Here is a 17,152-nt window from a genome sequence, read left to right on the forward strand (position 1 = left end):
AATATTTGACGTAAATAAATATTGAATTGAAAATAATAATTAAATATATACTAACTTATCAAAATTAGTAATAATGTAAATTTAAACGACGTATTAAAAAAGTGAAAACAAATTTAACGAAGACAGAAAATATATGTTTTCTATTTTTTATATTATGCTAAAAATTCATTCATTCATCCTTGCCTGCATATTCTAGATGCCTCTTCTTCTGCCCAAACTCGACCACCAAACTCAGCAGCGCCTCGCACACCTGCGCGGCGTTGGGCTCCGCCGGGTCGTCGTTTATCGACGAATACACCATCCACGCGTGATCCAGCTTCCGCCGCTTCGGCCGCACCACCACCGACCCCGGGACCTCCGCGTCCCGGCATGTCACGAGCCCGTCGCTCTTCTCGCCGTACCTCATCTGGAGCAGCTGGGCGCATGCGGCCATCGCCGCCCCCAGCGGGATCACCACCGGCACCGTCGCCCCTTGCCCCAACGAAAAAGCCGGCATCTCCGCATGAGCCACCCGCGACAACGTGGCCAGCACCGCCGGGGAGATGCCCGCCTCCGTGTGGAACGAGACCACCGGGAGCTCCCGTGGTAGCCGGTACTTCCGCAGCAGCTCTTTCCTTCTTTCGTACGTCAGATCTTCCAGGGCCTGCAAATCGCCCTTCGCCATCGTACCCGATAAAAATGTCACATTTTAGCATAAGGAATTAATTCAATTCAATGTGCCGATCGATATGCAGTACTATTTTCATCTACCTCTAAGAATTACATTTATCTTTTGCGTTATTGTACTTAACATTAGTATGACAAAATTGTACATAACTCCCTTGTGATTTTCAAACTTTAACATAAATCCCTCACTTACTTTAAAAATTACATGGCACCCCTTTATACTTTAAAAAAATTGCATAACGCCCCGTTATACTTTAAAAAATATTGCAGGTAGACTCTCTGTCGTTTCGAAATTCAGCATAAATCTCCACTTTACTTTAAAAATTGCACGATGCTTTTTTATACTTCAAAAAATATTGCACGTAACCTATATGTGGTTTCGAAACTCAACGTAAATCTCTACTTTACTTTAAAAATTGCATGACATCTCCTTCCTTATACTTTAAAAAATATTGCATGAAACTCCCGCCATACAAAAAATATAGATAAAAAATCTTCTCATCATACAAAAGAGGTTTCATGATGGTGGAGTTTCATGCAATATTTTTTAAAGTATAAGGGAGTGTCATACAATGTTTAAAATATTTTACGCTGAATTTAACCATAGGGAAGTTATGAGCAATTTTACCGATTAGTATTATAAGACGATAGAAGTATTTTTATTTTTTTCTACTTAATTTATACACGTTTTGATATAATGATTAGTATTCGAGGATCAGCACGCAAAAAGTAAATGTGGCTGTTAGAGGCTTAGAACCATACGAAGAAAGTATATTATAACATAGATAGATAGATACCTTGATCACTTTACAGATCAGAATCTCCATAAGTTTCCGGATGTTAACATAGTCGCCGAGCTGACCTTCGCGCAATATATCGGAAGCGATCGGGCTGCCGCCATACGGGCTCTGCGCCAATGCCAACCCGGCAACCTTATCTTTCAGGTCATCCCAGTACATGGACAAAGCAGCTGCAGAATCGATACCCCCTTTACTATGGCCGAGAAGCAAGACTCGTTTTTTCGAACCCCAATATATTTCCTCAATGTACTCCTTTATCTCTCTCGCATTCTTTTCCACCGAAGCCTAAAATCTAACTTTGTTACACAATGGAAAATCTACATCTTAAACAGAAAAAGTTTGATCCAATGTACCTCGCTGTGAATTTTGGCTATATGACATGTGAGACCCATCTTCGAGAAACTTGTTTTCGTATCCACAAAATAAAGAGGTCCGTGATTGCTGAAAAGACCTACGGATGACAGTACACATGTAAGCAGCTAAAGATTGAGAAAATCGATAAAGCTAAGACGGTACCTGGCACTAACAAGTAGACCATCGTATTAGGCAACCTGTGAAGACCGTGTCTGGTAGAGAAAGGGGATGGGAATATAATTACCGAATACAAACTAAGGTTAATGATGTCGAGTAGTGTCGTTAAATATTAGAATCTATACCTTATGTCATCAAGTATTTCTTCGTATCTCTCGGTTCCATCTTCGACTGGCGGCATGTTGGGATCTCGTTGTAGCCATCCAATGTCATCAGCAGAGCCGCGAACTGTCTTCCTCACCCTTTCTATGAGGCTAATGCAGAGAATCACGATAGACATAAGCAATCAAGCACGACCAACATTGAATATGAAAAATGAATGCATGAAGATAAAATATATTATTAACATCCTCAACTAAGCGTAGCTACGAATTTTATATTTTATGGTACACTCAGACAATACGTACCCTTGAAAAATTGAAATGCCATTTTGGTTGGTGTCGTTAGATTGCACAAGCGCGTTAGACGTTTGGGAAGACTCTCCTGCAGAGCTCCTGGTTATTCCTCCTTGTAGTACTGGCGCTTCAACTTGGATATCGGTTGATTCCGAGAAGGATGAATCGCTTGCACTTGAAGACACATTCATGTTATATGGAATCTGTCGAGGCTCTTCTGAAACAAATGCCACCATTTCCTGTCCATCACCATCTTCAATAAGAGGTCGTACTGAAATTAGTATAAAACCAACCGCATCAGAGGTGTAGGCAAAATGTGTAAAAGCTGTAGTCGTAAGAAATGATGGAGCTTGGAAGATATATATTTTCAAATATTTTGGTTATCAAAAAATAAAGAGACGTAAACTGCAAACTAATTACAACAATATAGAATAGTTAAACAACGAAGATCTGGAACTTAATTGACGACAAATGGTTTAGACAGGTTAGATTACTCATCTCCAATGAACATAAAGAATTGCATTTCTGTATTCCTATCTTCACTCTTCCCTCAACTTTATACCTACGGAATCCAATCCAACCTTTTCCCTCAAAAGTATCTACCTACGAGGCGATGAACATTCATTCCACCTGCTCCTAGTGAGAGACCATTTCTAGGGTAAGAGTTGATGTTTTTCAAAACAGATCAAGACCAAAATTTCCAAACACAACAGTCGAGTCAGTGACTAAAAACTGTTATCAAGTTTAAAATCTTAATATGGAGGGCTAAAATCGCAGATAGATAACAAGAGCCAGCCCTGAAACAGGGGCATGAAGGCTTCTCAACCTCATCAAATTGCATATTTGGGATTTGAGGAACATCAAAGTGGCTCAAGATTAAACAAATCGAATTAGAATTCGCAATAGTTTAATTCAAGAAAACAAACTAAGCTACATTCGACTGCGGTAAGATTCAGCCCAACAGGTCGGCTATTAAATTGCAAAAACTGCAGGTCAAAATTGAAAATCCTCAACCACAGCAACTACTTGTACGATCATCCCCACCTATCAACAATGAATTCAACCGTACAGTTCGAATTTAGCTAGAGCAACATTTCTACCCAATTTAATAATAGTTCAACATCTTAAGTCACATAAAGAAACGCAATCACAACTCCAAAAATCGAAACACATTCCAGCTCGAGATAAACATGAACATACTCGAAATGTCGGTGAAGCATCGAGTGAAGATCGACGTCGTTTCAGCCAGAATAGAAGCTGCGTCGTTCAGAGCAGGCACTGACGTAAACAACTGAGGAATTCCAGTACGCTCGTCCCTCGTCCCAGCCCTATCAGGCTTTTACAACGACATTCGAAACCCAAATCAGTACCAATTCCCCAAAAAACCCTCCCAAAAATAGAAAAATAACAGCGACGTTACCGCAGGCGGCGCGCTGGAATCTCCTCCGTCGGGACCTCCAGCATCCATCCCCCTCTAGGGTTCAGGCGAGAATTAATTAACAAAGGGGAAAAACAATCGCGATGCAAAACCCAAACTTCACAACATCGAATCACGTAAAAATCAAAAATCAAAACCCACAGCGAATTCGATTGTATCGCGCGTAATGCGAATATCACCACCAAAATCTTAACTGCCAAGAAATGTCGAACGATCGGCAGTTACGTTGCACTAAGAAAGATCAACAAAGAACAGTTTCCGGAAAGTCCAGAACCCTCGAGGCTCCCAAACGACGTCGTATGACTAAATATACCAATTAATTTAATTAACAAAAAAAGAAAAACGCACAAATAATAATACTCCCTCCGTCACTAGAAATAGTCTATTTGGATTTGATACAAAATTTATTAAAATAGTGAGAGACGATAAGGAGTATTTTAAAAATTTTAATTAAAAATAAAAATAAATGAGAAGAGAATGTAATAAAATAAGTGGTATTTGTGGTAATGGAACAATTAAGGTGCTGAATTGAAAAAATCAGCATTGTGATTATTTTTCAAATCAATACCGTAATATATAGAAACAACACAAAGTCTTACTATATTAAGCACATATTGTGTATAATAATGACACGTGATGTTGTTTCATAATATAATGTCCTGTATAACAGTACGTGATGCGTTGAAATCAATTAGTATTTGTGATTATAGCATGTGTTGTCAGTTCATATGTCGTATTTGTGTTGTTGGTTCATAATACAAGTGTGACGTATAACAGTACGTAGTGTGCTGAAATCAAGTATTGATTGTGTTGTATAAAACTATAACATGTATTGTTAGTTCATGTGTTGTATTTGTATCATATGAATGCATATTGCGTGCTGCCGGTAGCAATACCGTGTGCTGTTTGACAGTACACCATGTGATGCGGTGTGTTATCAGCACAATACTGAATTCAGCATCGTAGCTGCCGCCTTGTTGTAAATAAATGTTGAATGAAGTATAATAACTAAATGTTTTGATTTGATAATTTTGCGAAAATTAATAAGATGATAAATTTAACCGAATGAATTAAAAATAAAGTAAAAATAAATTTGACGGACAGATTAAGTAATAAAATTAAGTAATAATTAATTATATAAACTAATTTCTTAATCGACACCATTTTCTTAGACATCATCATTTATCAACGTGCCAGTTAAACAAACCCTAACATATATATTTGTGTCTATATTTATATATATTATATATATATATATGTAATTTCTCCATCATCGATGTCATATCATATTACTTATTTATTTATTTAATTAATTCACAGGCTTCGCAGCAGAATGCCCTCAAATGTGAGACCGGGTCCAAAGGCCAAGCCGAGCCCCCACTCCTCGGCTTCCTCGAGCCGCTTACTCCCCAGCTCCTCCCTCATATACTCCATCACATAAAAGATCGTATTGCTGCTCACATTCCCAAAATCCATCAGCGCGCGCCGGCTACACTCCAGCTTCCCGCTCTCCAACCCCAGCTTCGTCTCGAGCCGGTTCAGTATCGCCGGTCCGCCCGGGTGGACCGCCCAAAACATATCATTGTACTGAACCGGATCTCCAGCTTTCGCCATCAGCTTCCTGCAGAACCCATCGATGTTATCCTCAATCTTCTGCGGCAGGTCGCGGCCGAGCTTAAAGTAAATCCCCTCCTCCGACAGGCGGCCGTCGATGACGCCGCCGGTGCCGGGGAGGAACTGCTGGACGGCGTAATTAAGCTCCATGAACGGCGGCGACTCGCTGCCGGGGATAGGGTCGCTGCCGACGATGACGGCGGCGGCGCCGTCGCCGAAGAGGGCGGCGCCGACGAGGTCGTAGGGGCGGGACTTGTTCGGCGGCCGGAATCCGAGGATGGTGGTCTCGGAGGTCGTGAGGAGGACGCGGCTGCCGGGGTTGTTCTCGGCGATGTCCTTGGCGACGCGGAGGCCGGTGACGCCGCCGTAGCAGCCGAGGAAGTAGAGCATGACGCGGCCGACGTCGCAGCGGAGGCCGAGCTCCGCCGCGAGGTGGAGGTCGCCGCCGGGGAGGCGGATCTCGCTGGAGGAGACGTAGACGAGGTGGGTGATGTCGGCGGCGGGGCGGCCCCATTGTTTGATGCATTCGAGGCTGGCTTGCTTCGCCATCGCCACCACCGCCGGGTTCGCTATTTCCAGACGTTGCTTTAGCGTCGGGAGGCCCTCCGTCGCCAGCTCCGGGTATTGGTCCAGGATCTCCTTCGACATTACCGTGTACCGGGTTTTCACCGTCGTCGTCTTGCCTGCAAAATATCGTAGGCAAGACGACATCATTTGTTTATTAATTTATTACAGAGTCGACCAACATGTCCCTTCGGTACGACCTTGGAATTTGAATGTTAAAATAATAATATTGTCCAAATTTTAAACTTAAAAGAATTGATGTCAATTTTAATATTCTTTTTATCGGTCTCTAAAGTCTGATTTATGTTTTGTATCATTGTACTAAATATTAAAAATATTTTTATATTTATACAATTTTTGTATAAATTTCTTTCTATTAGTATTATAAGATACTAATAAAAATATTTTTTCAATTTATACTACATTTTAATATAATAATTACTATTCAAATATCAAAATGTAAAAAGTAAATGATATCTTTAGAGCGGAACTGAGAAAATTTTCATCCACCTAATATTAATAGTATTACTTTACTATATCAAATAACTTAAGTAAACAAATTATAGATATACACTAGAATATTGTTGCATTGTTTTCTTAATTCTAACCATATAAAGATTAAAGAAATTTACATATTTACTTTTAAATGATCTTAATATCAAGGAATTGGTTGGATTTATTTTGGAGTTTGATAATAGATTTTAAATTAATTGACTTGAATGATTTCATATTTGAAGTACTTCATAATTAAAATTTTATTATTTGGTTGCAGAAGCATTTAAAATAACACGGTATAAAATTTATTTCAAACGTTAAAGAAGATAATATTAAAAATACTTGATTACCTTTGGATATTTGAACCATTCATTTATTACACACAGTTCGTCCGTGACTTGTTTTGCTTGTCTGATTTACAGTGTATCAGATTCGATTCATAATTTATCCAAAATGCACTAAAAAGTAGCAGTTGCGGATTCGTACGTTATAAAAAAAAAAAAAAAAGTTCGATGAAATCATTTAAAATATGTTTAACTCAATGTCTTTCAATTAAACCGAACTTCACTGAATCAAAAACCAAAATTCCGGCACATGCGCTTACAGAGTCGTTGGAGTTTCTCCTTGATATCAGAGTCTTGGCAATTAGTGTCCTTGAGGAAGCCCTCGACGAGCAAGTCCTGTGGGACGAGTTGGCTCGGGAGGGCCTTGGCAATGGCGAGGACGGTGGCTTTTCCGGGAGTTGGGAGGCGGTGGCGGCGCGGCGGCGACACATGTCGGCCATTGTTGTTGTTATTATTGTTGGATGACATTGTGGATGCAATGAGGGATGAGAAATGGATTTAGTTTTGTAGGAAAGGATGGAATGAAGTGAGGAGGATATAAAAGGAAAGCTAGTATGGATTTGGAGAAGGGTTGGTGACAAGAGACAATAGCATGACCTAATTAATTAACAATCAATACAACCTTAACTTACCTTTAATTAATTAATTCATTTCTTGCATCCTATTTATACACATTATTAATTTTATCAAAATATATGTATATATATATAGAGAGAGAGAGGAGAGAGAGATGCATATGGGGTTGGATGCGTGAAGGTTTTAATTAGATTTCGGCAATCTTTGAGTGTCTTTTTAACTTTGTTATATTATTAACAAAAACTAAAGATTATCTTTACGTTGCGAGATTTTATTTATAATTTTACTATTATACTCCCGCCCTCCGTCCCATGTAATATGGGTGTATTACTGTAGACACAGGAATTTAGATAAAGTATAATTAGTAAATAATTAAGAAGTGTATTAATAAAAATAATTATAGATTAAGATTAAAATAAGTAAATAGTTTAATTAAAATTAAGAAAATTATAAAATTTAAAATTTAAAATACGATTAAAGTGTATAGTTATATTTCCAAAAATAGAAAGGACAAGTTATGTGGGACGGACGAAAATAGAAAATAGGAACAAATTATGTGGGACGGAGGGAGTAATTTTTTTTAGGAAAAAATACTCCCTCCGTCCCAACAAGGTGCAATATTTGTTTTTGGCACGAGTTTTTAGGTGGATAGTATTAAGTAGGATAATTTAGAAATTAGGTGATGTGATGGAGAGATAAATATATATATTTTATTTTTTTATTTGGATGATGTGAGTGGATAAAGTGTGGGGTAGAGATTAAGTATAATTAATTATTTTCTATTTTGGAAATGTTGCAGGGTGTTTGAGACATACCAAAAATAAAATGTTGTTTGGGACGGAGGGAGTATTAAATTAAATATTCAAATTTTATTTATTATTTTTTTACACTAAATTTTAATTTTACATTTAAAATATCGTATAAGTATATATTTATATCACATCAAACAACTCTTTTAATTCAAAATTTTACTATTCAAAACCAAAACAAAAATCATAATCTTACAAGTAAACATACCAAACATTTCTTTTAAAAAAAGTCTGAACTTGATTTAGTTTTTTTTTTTCAATTTATTTTTTATTTGAAATTATCATTATCAAATAAATATTTATATCACATTAAATACTATTTCCTCTATCTCCTAAATTTATTTATTTTTTTCGTCCGTCTCAATTTATTTAATTACTTCCTCCGTCCCAAACAAGCTACAATATTTGATTTGGGCACGAGAGATTTTAGATGGATAGTATTAACTATGATAATTTAAAAATCAAATGTGGGGTATAGATCAAATATAATTAATTATTTCTATTTTGAAAATACTGCAGGATGTTGGGATATACCAAAAAGAAAATGTTGCACTGTTTGATAGGGAGGAAGTACTATATTTCAAAAATAAAATAAATTAATATTTAATACCCAATATTTATTTACAATAAATGCTATTAACTTTACTATAATTTATTTATTCATTCTCTCTAATTACGAACTAAACTTTTTAAAATACCTTCTATTTCTTTTTATTTTTTCAATAAAATATTTATTTTTTTTAATTTCAATCAAGCCGGTTTAAATATGACAGACAAATAGAGTAAATAATAGTACTATTTTAATTCAAATTTTTATTATTTTCAAGCTCTAAACCCCATATTATATGATTTATTGGATATATTTTATAAATTTATCGTTTAATCATTATGTGCGGTAGTGCTAGGCGAAGACATCACCTGGGGTTAGGACATTCCATCCAGATGTATCGTAACACTTTGGTGATAGTGGACGATAGTAGTCGGATAACTGAATGACTTAGTTGCACGGTTATTTAGGGATTAGATCCATTATAGTTGAGACATATTCGGTATAATAATTCGTGTTAGGTGTTGTTCCACTCGTTAAACTAATCACTGGTGAAGTCTACTGGTAGTTTGGGATTATGTGTCAAACTCCAAACGTAATCCCGTTAGAACACGCCAGAAGGAGTAGAGTTTTCGAGTTTCTCTTGGTTGATTCCAAGTTACACCGATTCTGCCACACACCTACATTATAGGATAGGACTAGACATGAGGGTCCTGTATTCGCTATCACATACTATGAAATGTCTTGTAGTTAATGGCGATAACGTCGGCCATCCATTTATTGATTATAGGGGTCGTATAATGGTTACATGAAAATGATTGAATAACCGTTATATTCTTATGGGTTTATCATATCCTTCCTTTTACTCGGGGGTTTTCTGATTATTTATTGATAATGGTCTAGTGAGTATATTATCATTATGGACCCGAAATTATTTTGACTGTTCACTTAGACGGATATATATATATGTGTGGATGGTTGGTTGAGTTCGATAGCACTGTTAGAAACTAAAGAATATTTTTATAAACACAATGCTCGTGTTTTTTTGTGGGTTTTACCACATTTTTTTTTTCTATTCAAATTTTTTTCTTTTATCTCAAAATATCACATCAAACGATTTTTTTTTTCTTATACTATATTATAAATTTATTTTATATTTAAAAAATCACATCAATATCTATTTATATCATATCAAACAACTATTCAAATTTAATTTTTTACTATTCAAAAATCTAAATCCAAAATCCTAAACCCACGAACAAACACAGCCAATAAATTTTTGCCCTTATTTTTATATATTAAAAACTACTCCCTCCGTCTCATGTACCATGTCTGCTACATTGTAGACACGATATTTTAGAATGAGTGTAATTAGTAGATAATTAAGAATGTATTAGTGAAAATAATTATTCTATAACATAAATAATTATAAATTAAGATTAAAATAACTAATTAGTTAATTAAAATTAAAAAATAAAAATAAATTAAAAAAGTTAAAATGAAATTAAAGTGTGTAATCATTTTCAAAAAAGAAAAGTGACATAGAATATGGGACGGACAAAAACGACAACGTAGACATGGTACGTGGGACGGAGAGAGTAATATACAAGGATATTAAATTTTTATTTAATAATGCAAAAATATAAAGATTTTTTATTCAATTTTTTATATTTAACATAAAAAAGAAAAAAAAAATCAAATTAAAAATACAATATATCATTTAAGTTTAGTCATTAAGACGGACCTAAATAAAGCCCAAGAAATTCCTGTGCTATTAAATTTTGGATTTAATTCTTAGGCCCAAATTACGTGCCAATGGAATAATTTTTTATTTTTATTTATCGGAGTGGCAAGGGAATAATTGAATATTTTAGGCTTTATTATTATAGATATAAAAATTTAGATAAATTATAATTAATAGGTAATTATAATGTGTATTACTAAAAATAATTATTATTTAGTAAAAATAATTATAAATTAAGATTAAGATAAACAAATAGTTTAATTAAAAATAAAAAAATTATAAAATTTAAAATTTAAAATATGATTAAAGTGCATAATTATATTTTAAAAAATAGAAATGACAAGTTATATGGGACGGACGGAAATAGGAAACAGGGACAAATTATGTGGGACGGAGGGAGTAATTTGTACTATGTGTTTACTTGTGAGGTTTTGATTTTGAATAGTAAAATTTTGAATCTAAATAGTTGTTTGATGCGATATAAATATGTATTCATGTGATGTTTTGAATGTAAAATTAGATTTTAATTTAACAAAATAAATAAAATTAAGTGTTTGATTTGATATTTTTGGAGCAAAATAAAAATTGAAATAATAAAATCAGATAAAGTCTTACAAGTAAACAACTCTATTGTAAATACCGTTGCGAATGCTTGGATTTGGATTTGGGCTTGGGTTGTAGTTGAAGGATTTAGGCCGAGTTTGGTGGGCTGGGCCAACGAGTGAGTCAACTCATTATTTATTTATTTATATTTTAATTAATAATTTTGTATATATTTTATTGAAAGTTTTTGAACAAAACATGATCTCGTTTGTTAGCAAAATAAAAATATTTATGTTGTTCAACTCGATTTGTTTATATTCGCAAACAAAATTAAATTAAATCGAATGAAGTCAAACTCATGAATGGTTTAATTCATCTAATAGTTCTAGGTACAATAATATTTTATATTAATATTTTTATATTTTATTATCTTTTATAATCCAATTAAAAATAAGATATATATTTAATTGAATCTTTAAATTAAAAATTAAGTATTTTACTCATATTTAATTTTAGATCCAAGTTCTAAGAAAACCTTATAAAGTAAAAATACTAGATTTTCAAACAAAAGAATGAGTGGTTAATTTTTTATTTTTTCTTTGAGGAATATATTTTTTTATGCTTGGTACAATAATATAAAAAATAATATTTTATTGAATTATTAATTTTTTATAATATATATTATATATGTTGTATTAACGTGTTTATATCATATTTTTCTAATAATATTATAAAAAATAGTTCAAAATTTTTTCCAAAATGACATTATTTGCATATTATTGTATTCGATTAGGGAGTTGGTGATTTTAATTTATTTATTTATTTATTTTGATTTTTTAGATTTTAGTTGAAATAATGATTTAAATGTGATTTTATTTTTTTTGTATGTAAGTAAAAGTAATACCCTCTCCGTTCGTCTCTAATAATTACCTTTAACTTTTGTGTCATTGTACTTAACATTAAAAATATTTTTATATTTGTATAATATTTTTTACAAATGTCATTATATTAGTATTATAAGACACTGATGAAAGTATTTTTGCAAGTTTATCTTAATTTGTACTATATTTTTGATATAATAATTAATATTCAAATATCAACACATAAAAAGTAAATAAGACCCTTAGAGGCGGACGAATATAGTATAAATTTATAGAAAATTACAAAAAATAAATAGTAAAAATAAGAATATAAAGTTAATGTGATGTTTTTATATTATAGTAAAAATGGAACGTGACATTATCTTATAGTATTAGATACAATGTTATTTATTTATTTATAATTATTATTATCACTCATTTAATTTTCACTAATTTTAAAAATAACTAAAATAAGAATATAAAGTTAATGTGATATTTTTATATTATATTAACATAATTTTTATGTATTATGTGTTTTCATATAGTGAGTCAAGTGTTTTTATATATTATGCTATCATGGTTCATATGTGGTTTCATTCTATATAATACTACATTTGTTCGGCTCTAAAAGTTTCATTTACTTTTTGTGTGTTGATATTTGAATATTAATTTATTACATCAAAACATAGTATAAATTAAAAAAAAAATTACAAAAATACTTCTATTAGTGTCTTATAATACTAATCGAAGGACATTTGTACAAAAAATTATACAAATATAAAGATATTTTTAATGTTAAGTACAATGACGCAAAATATATATGTGACCCTTAGAGACGAACAGAGAAAGTATGTTGCTTGTCTTTATATGATGTATTTTATGTCCTTATATCTTGTGTTATTAGTTCATATATTATATTTATATTATATTAAAATAAATTATTTATTGTCTGTCAAATTTTTATGTATCGTAGTATTGTGTTGAATTTACCATTTCAGCATAGCAACGGTCACCCATATGTTAACATAATGCTCTCTTCGTCTAGCAACAAGAGTTACATTTATTTTTTGCGTCATTACTTAACGTTAAAAATATCTTTATATTTGTATAAATTATTATATAAATCTTACTCCCTCCATCCCAGAACTATAGTGTATCCCAGAACTATAGTGTGAATTGTGTTTGACACGGGATTTAAGGAATATTGATATTATATTAGTAGTAGGTAAAAAGTATATGTAAAAGACTTTTTTGTCATTGTGAGTGTATTAGTATAAAAAGTAGTGGTAATTGTGTAATAATAATGAAAATGTAAAGGTATTTTATAGTGATATGGTTATTTACGGAAATAAGACTATTGTTTTGGGACGGACAAAAATGGTAAACATGACTATTGTATTGGCACGGAGTGAGTATTATATTCGTGTTATAAGATACTAATATAAGTATTATTTATCTTTTTCTCTTGATTTGTAATATGTTTGATATACTAATTAATATTTAAAACGACAATAATAAATAAATAAATGTAAATCTTATTAATGGACCAATGTAGTATAATAATATGAGTCGATATCCAGAGCCGTCAAAATAAGTAGTAATAATTATTGTTTATATTATAATATAGTATATCTTTAATTGTAGTATTATAATTTTGTAATATTCTCTTCGTTTCAGATACCATACCATGTTCATATTTTCATATTCGTATATCTCCCTTATTCGGCCATTTTCTTTTTTTTTTAAAAAAAAATATTATAAGTTTTAATTTCATTTTAAAAATTTGAATTTATAATTTGTTTTAATTTTAATTAGACTAATTACTATTTTAATCTTAATTTAAAATTATTTTTATTATACGATATTTATTTTCACTAATATATTTTTAATTATTTACTAATTATACCTCTTTTAAATTCATATGTCTACATTAAAAAGGGGACACAATATACAATAAAAGGGATACGAAAGCCAAGACGGATAGAATAATTTTTAAGAAAATTTTATTTTAAATTGAATCAAAGAATTAACTTATTAAAACATTCCACATTAGGTTAAACCAACTAATCAAATATTATTCTCTTATTTGTTTTGATTTTCCATTGTTTATATTTCCTTCATCTTTTATATTAAGATATTAAGTCTGAAAATATTTATATTTAAATATTTGTTAATATTATTAAAGAGTCTGTGGGTTAGTCTATTTGACTCGTCACATATCGGTGGATTGAGTTGGGCTGACGAAATTTCACCCGCCTCGTCATGGGTGGCTCAAAAACAATCCGCTTAATTACAAATTACAATGGATTTTGCGCTAATTCGTCCCGCTAATCTGTTCTGACAGCTATACTGACAATACATGGTAATAATGCATACATCACCTATTGATTGAATTTCTATATTGTGTACACCATTATAATATACTCATTTGTTTTTAATAGTAGATTAAAAGATAATACTACATTCGTCCGGATCTAAGAGTCTCATTTACTTTTTACGTGTTGAATTTTTAATATTAATTATTTTATAAAAACGTAGAACAAATTAAGAAAAAAATTGCAAAAATACTTCTTTTAGTATCTCATAATACTAATAGAATGACATTTGTACAAAAAAAAATTATATAAATATAAGAATATTTTTAACGTTAAGTACAATGATGTAAAATATAAATGTGACCCTTAAAGACGAACGGATGGAGTACTATGATTTTTTTTTTTATGTCAGTGAAAATATATAAGATTATTTTGATATTTTTCTCCTTAAAAAAACAAATAGAATGAATATTTTTGTAAAAGTTAAATGTATGTTGGTATCTATATATAATTACTTTTACTAAAAATAAATATTTTTTAGTGAAATAGATGAAAATGGTAAAATCGAGACACTGGGTTGGGACGGAGAAGTACTAATTCAGACCATAAACAATTCAAAACTCATTTTTGCGTTTTCAAGTTTTCTTTCTGCGTCACGTCATGCCACGACACCTTAAAAATTCATTTAGGGTGTGTTTGTTTGGGAGTTTGGATTTTGAGTTGGGATTTGAATAGTAAAAATTTTGAATTTGAATAGTTGTATGATGTGATATAAATAGGTGTTGATGTGATGTTTTGAATGTAAAATTGATTTTTAGTATAATATAAAAAATGAAAAATAGGTATTTGATTTGATTTGATATTTTTACTACTCACATTGTAAAAGCGAATTTTATGTTTTTCAATTTTTTTTTCCACATCAATAAATTTATTAATTTATTTAATACAAAATTTATATAATATAATATACTATTATTTAAAGGAAAATTGTTGAAGAATTATTATAAGATAATTAGGATGTTATTAATTTATTTATTTAATTTTAAAAAATTTAAATTTATGTACTGTAGTTTATAGTATTTTTTAACTGGAATGTTTTTAATTATGTAGTATCTTGTGTTTGTTTTATTATTAGTGCAATATTTTAATTTATTTCTAATAAATGTATATTTTATGCATACATATTTTATTAAATAAAAATTATTTTAAATTACAATAATTTATATACTAATTATTTAATAGAATAAAAATAAAAAATTATAATTATATAAATTATTTAATTTTATATATTGAGTAAAAAATATAATTATAGTTATAAATATAATATAGTATAATATAACATATATTATAAATAAGTATTCTTTTTAACATAAATTATTTTTAAATAAAAATATGTGATATCAAATTTATTTTGTATTGATTATTTTATCTTAGCATAGATCAAATTTATTAAATATTTAATACCTTCTAAAGTAAATAATAAATTTATATTACGAATTTTTTTATGTTAAATAAAAAAAATTATTATACATTATATTTCATATTAAAGAAAATTTAAATTGAAATATAATACTTTTGAAAGTAAAATTATAAATTAAATAAAAAATAAAAATAAAAATAAAAATAAAAATAAAAACATGATCACATTTGAAGTTGAAATCATAGCAATTGCAGGCATCACCTTGATTATACCATCCAAGATGCTCAAGAGGATCTCACTACTCTAATATGTCTCTATTGATGGGGACAAATAATTCAAATAAATTAAATAAAAAATTTAAAAATTATTATAATAAATATCCCTACAATATTTTGAAGAAAAAGTGACAGAAAATATATATATATTTTTTATATATATAAAAGGTAAGTATTTTATATTTTTGAAAAAAAAAATACACTTTAGTATAAACCATCTTTCAAAAATACAAAAAAAAAGTATTATGTGTCTCGCAAAAAGAGTAACATTTGTTTTTTGCATGTAGATTTTTGAATATTAGTATTATATCCATCTGTCCAGTTAGAAAGTATACATGTTTCTATTTTGGGACGTCCAATTACAAAGTAAACATTTCATTAAATACCTTACTTTTTTCCACAAATACCCTACTTTACATCACATCATTACTTTTACACCAAAAAGCAAGGGCAAAAATGTCATTACACTACTTTTAACTACCCACTGTAATTAAAATACTATTATTTCTTAAACACCGCGCCAAAAGTAATTGTATACTTTTTTTGTGGACGGAGGGAGTATTAGTTTATAGTATAAAAGATCAAAATGCCCCTATTAGATTGTGCGATAAAAAAATAATGACATTTGTATAATATATTGAAAATTGTAAGGGTATTATTAATTATATTAGACAGATAGTAAATTACTAAATTAAGAAATTGGATTTTTTTTTTTGGGACGGACAAAAATAAAAAATGGTATCCTTTCTTATGGGACTGAGGGAGTATTGTAATTGCAAATTGATCAATATGTAATATGAGTTTGTTTGACTGTGGTTTGAAAGTAAGTATTAGATTTAAAATTTTGTTTAAATAATATTTTGATATGATATTTTATGAGAAAAAAATGATATATTTTTATTAAAAACCAAGCGAATAAAAAATACTCTCTGAGCTACAGATCACTCATTTTCTTTCTTGTCTATCTCATAAAAGATGATCAATTTTTATTTTTAGTAAATTTATTCATCTTAAACATACTTAATAAATATAAATTAATTTAATTAAATTTTTAACGGACCACTCAAAACTCTTTTATTTTTATCTCTCTTCTTAATAAACAAATATTTTTATCTATATTTAAAACTTCTCAATTTTTTTATAAAATTAGTTTGAAGTTAATTATAAATAAAGAAATACATATTTTTATTTATTTGTATTATATAAAATTTTATTA

General features: G+C 30.4%; 2 protein-coding genes across 4 annotated transcripts; both read right to left on the reverse strand.

Moving 5' to 3' along the window:
* Positions 1 to 4: 4 nt before the first annotated feature.
* On the reverse strand, positions 5 to 4,125 carry LOC127260747 (uncharacterized). Of its 3 annotated transcripts, none has more exons than XM_051288667.1 (8): positions 3,813 to 4,125; positions 3,593 to 3,728; positions 2,405 to 2,663; positions 2,123 to 2,251; positions 1,983 to 2,032; positions 1,820 to 1,917; positions 1,464 to 1,751; positions 5 to 643 (listed from the first exon to the last, which is right to left on the reverse strand). In XM_051288667.1, the coding sequence occupies exons 1-8, from the start codon at positions 3,858 to 3,860 to the stop codon at positions 170 to 172; spliced, it is 1,482 nt and encodes a 493-aa protein (XP_051144624.1). In that variant the 5' UTR covers positions 3,861 to 4,125; the 3' UTR covers positions 5 to 169. The 3 variants fall into 3 exon arrangements, with proteins under 3 accessions (XP_051144624.1, XP_051144629.1, XP_051144615.1); XM_051288672.1 differs by having other exon boundaries at positions 5 to 655; positions 2,405 to 2,645; positions 3,813 to 4,124; XM_051288658.1 differs by having other exon boundaries at positions 5 to 655; positions 3,813 to 4,124.
* An 810-nt stretch (positions 4,126 to 4,935) lies between these two features.
* Positions 4,936 to 7,325, reverse strand: LOC127262205 (type III polyketide synthase A). The gene is made up of 2 exons (XM_051290792.1): positions 7,108 to 7,325; positions 4,936 to 6,127 (listed from the first exon to the last, which is right to left on the reverse strand). Exons 1-2 carry the CDS (start codon positions 7,313 to 7,315, stop codon positions 5,145 to 5,147), a joined length of 1,191 nt encoding a protein of 396 aa, XP_051146749.1. The 5' UTR covers positions 7,316 to 7,325; the 3' UTR covers positions 4,936 to 5,144.
* Between the last annotated feature and the right edge of the window lie 9,827 nt (positions 7,326 to 17,152).

The sequence above is a fragment of the Andrographis paniculata genome, unplaced genomic scaffold, assembly GCF_009805555.1.
Source record: "Andrographis paniculata isolate CXL003 unplaced genomic scaffold, ASM980555v1 Contig15END, whole genome shotgun sequence".
NCBI classification, from domain to species: Eukaryota; Viridiplantae; Streptophyta; class Magnoliopsida; order Lamiales; family Acanthaceae; genus Andrographis; species Andrographis paniculata.